This window comes from Harmonia axyridis, chromosome 1 (assembly GCF_914767665.1).
Source record: "Harmonia axyridis chromosome 1, icHarAxyr1.1, whole genome shotgun sequence".
In the NCBI taxonomy this organism is placed as follows: domain Eukaryota; kingdom Metazoa; phylum Arthropoda; class Insecta; order Coleoptera; family Coccinellidae; genus Harmonia; species Harmonia axyridis.
Genome location: NC_059501.1, coordinates 59,811,919 through 59,815,377, shown reverse-complemented (window position 1 = coordinate 59,815,377; position 3,459 = coordinate 59,811,919). Strand labels below are relative to the sequence as shown.

At 36.2% G+C, this 3,459-nt stretch overlaps 1 protein-coding gene across 1 annotated transcript; it reads left to right on the top strand.

The window, feature by feature from the left end:
• On the top strand, positions 1–1,389 carry LOC123689065 (RNA-binding protein pno1). The gene is made up of 2 exons (XM_045627860.1): positions 1–482; positions 954–1,389. Exons 1-2 carry the CDS (start codon positions 102–104, stop codon positions 1,296–1,298), a joined length of 726 nt encoding a protein of 241 aa, XP_045483816.1. The 5' UTR covers positions 1–101; the 3' UTR covers positions 1,299–1,389.
• The last annotated feature ends 2,070 nt before the right edge of the window (positions 1,390–3,459 follow it).

Here is a 3,459-nt window from a genome sequence, read left to right as displayed (position 1 = left end):
AGATTAGTTTCTCTGTGGTTATAACAAACCTTCACGTGCTTCCTTTTACCTAACCTAGCTTACAGTTTTTTAAATTCGTATTCAAGTGAAATAAAATTGAAATGGAAGTTGATAAACCGGCGGATACAATTGACATCAATAATCTTGATGTCAAGAAGAGTACGAAAAGAAAACGCACCAATCAAGATGGTTCCCAAGTCGCAAGTCACAATGGAATTGAGGGAAAAAAAACAAGGGGTCCAAAATCAAAAAAATTGAAATTGATCCCGTATTCCGAATCTAAAGAGAATGTGAGAAAGATACCTGTCCCAGCTCATAGAGTCACACCTTTGAAAAATAATTGGATGAAGATTTATACACCAGTGACCGAAAATTTGTTATTGTTGATGAGATTTAACACAAAGACAAGGAACGTTGAACTTAAAACTATTAAAGAAACAAAAGATATTGCAAATTTACAGAAAGCTGCAGATTTTGTTAAGGTATTTTGAATTGATTTTTTTAATTAGTATTTGATACATTACATTAATTTCATCTCATTTATTTACTGTCATTTATTATAATTTTTTTTCGGTCGAGGCATCGACTACCATGATCATTGCCTATTACTGTCATATTTAATGAAAATATTGATCAAAATCGTTCAATTTTATCCACGGTTGTGTACACAGTGTAAAAATCTTTGACGTAAATCCTTTGACTTCAAATCTAGTCAAATTTATTTATTTGTAGAAAAATTATCTATAAATATTCAAGTAAATATATAATCTATTAGCATATTCGACTGGCTGCTCTAGTTCGCATTAACGCGAGCTGATTATGTCATTTAGTTCTACAAAAATTTGAACTAATTCGAAACGTCACAGCCTGTCGAATACGCTATAATAAAATAGTACCACATTTTAGGGTATGAAGTGGTTCATTTTTATTCATTTTATTAATTACTTTTTTAGGCATTTCTATATGGTTTTGAAGTGGAAGATGCTCTTGCCTTAATACGTTTAGATGATTTATTTGTGGAAACATTTGAAATAAAAGATGTAAAAACATTAGCAGGAGATCATAAATCAAGAGCTATTGGAAGATTAGCTGGTAAAGAGGGAAGAACGAAATTTTCTATAGAAAATGCAACAAAAACAAGAATTGTGTTGGCAGATAGTAGAATTCACATCTTAGGAAGTTTCCAGAATATTCAATTTGCTAGGAAATTTATTTGTGACTTAATCTTAGGAGCACAACCAAGCAAAGTTTTTGGACAAATGAAAAATGCGAGTTCACATGTGTCAGCCAGGATGTGAACACCAATAATTTGTACATACATATATAAATATATTTATTTTGCTGTTGGAAGATTAATGATGGATAAATTATATAAAAACTAAAATTTTAGGTTTGCTTTTATTTAATAAACATTTAAGAACCACTTCTCTATTGGAGTTGCAATGATGATATTATGTTTCTTATACACCTTGTACATTATTCTGTTGTTATATAGATGAATCGAGGTTGTTATGTATGTCCTAATAATTTTGAATTTTCATTATTGTCGAATAATACATACATAATAATTACACGATATCCTATTTGAAATTTGGATATTCAATATTCTCAGTCATTTTTCAAAATTTGCTCTATATACTTTTTGTCTCATTCTTCAACAATAATCCATTGTTCTAGAATGTTTAGAATTTCAAGTGTGTAGTATAAACGTCACTCAACTGAACCCCCCTCGGGAAGTTAAAAAATTGATCGTTATTAAATTTTGTTGTAGGAATTCATTACAAATCTTGAAATAACTATTTTAATAATGAAATACTCTTGAAAATCATGAAATTAGGGTATTATTATTTGAACTGGAGTTGTTTTGGTTCGATAAGCCTTCCGGGAACTGCGACCATGCAGATCTTTTGTTCTCTACCCTACTCGTTCATAGAAACGCAGGGAGGTCGTCAATGACGTTAATAAAATTGACAACCTCCTTAGGGGCCTTGGCCGTTACCTCTCTGGTATCCAGGAACGGCCTACCCATGTGAATGGTTCTTAGGCCAGCCAGCTCCGGACACTTGCATACCAAGTGTTCGGCTGTTTCTGCTTCCGATCCACAAACCCTGCAAATCTCGTCTGCTGACTTTCCCATACGGTACAAATGATGTTTGTACCGACAGTGCCCCGTCAGCAGTCCCACCATCACCCGAAGCTCTGCTCACTACAGCTTCAGGAGCTTTATGGTGTAAGTAGGGGAAATCTTCACGAATTTCTTTGCCTGAACAAGTCTAGGAGTGTTAGTTCCGTGGATTCTCCTGCTGTTCAACTCCCATAGCTGGACCGCAGCTTTATATTGTTCTTTTCCTATCCCAGAGAAAGGCTCAGGTCCAGCAGGTGTTAACCTTGATGCACTTTTTCCAAGTTCAACAGCTCTTTCATTCCCTTCAACCTCACAGTGCCCTGGTACCCATAGTAGAGTCACCTTATTTCCTCTAGCCAGTTGCTTTATGGTGTTACGGCACCCAAGTCAGCAGAGACCCCTGACAACACGATTACAGGGATCTCAGCGTGGTTTGGCTGTCCGTGGTGATGTAGATATGCGTCCCCTTGAGATTCATTTCGAGACACTCCTGGGCGCATACATAAACATCCATTATCTCGGTCTGTAGAATCGAGGGCTTACTTCCCAGGGCTTTAGAGATCCTCAGTTTAGGTCCATATATCCCAATGCCGGTTTCGTTCTCTGTTTTTGATCCATCTGTAAACCATATGGATGACTTTTTGTCCAGACGATTCACGAGACTTATTGCACTAGGACGGTCATTTATAACCGTTTCAAAATCGTAGGTGGTTGGCATAATATCCGATGGTTTTGCGAGGAGGTTTGAATCTGTTTAATTCAGTATCCTCATATGTCCAACCCAGTTTCCAGGAAGGAACTTTACATTAAGGGAAATTCTTATTGCTTCGAGCAGGCTACATTTCCTCACATGTAGGTGTAAGGGAGGCAAGTCCATGCTAGAGATGCATAGGTGACAATAGGGCGTACCACCGCTGTTTATAACCACAGTACCATTTTCGGTTTCACTCCCCATGTCTTTCCAAAGAGTCTTTTGCATGCCCACATAGCAGCCGTGGCTCTGGAAAGAATTAGGGTAATTTATTGTCATTTTATAAAATGCCACAATCTTAACGACCACGGTAAGGTCTTGGCAAATATAATCACATATAACATTGAAGACTTCAATTGTGAATAGATGTTTTCCATCTAGTGGGATCCACTTTCCACTTCGTTTCATTGAAAAAAACTTTTCTCCTTTTTGACCTTTCAAATCCATCTTTATAGTGAATATTTCTGACAGCTTTTTGATTCGAATGTAACATTAGAGTGCTCTCTTATTTCTGCAATAAAAGTCAACAAAGACGTCATCATTTCAACTCTTAGAACATATAGAATACCTCTACAGATAATAG

Excerpts from the sequence above, each read along its gene's own strand:
- LOC123689065 (XM_045627860.1), top strand. The coding sequence starts at position 102 with ATGGAAGTTGATAAACCGGCGGATACAATTGACATCAATAATCTTGAT. Across the intron at positions 483-953 it reads AAGCTGCAGATTTTGTTAAG|GCATTTCTATATGGTTTTGA; the intron begins GTATTTTGAATT and ends TTACTTTTTTAG.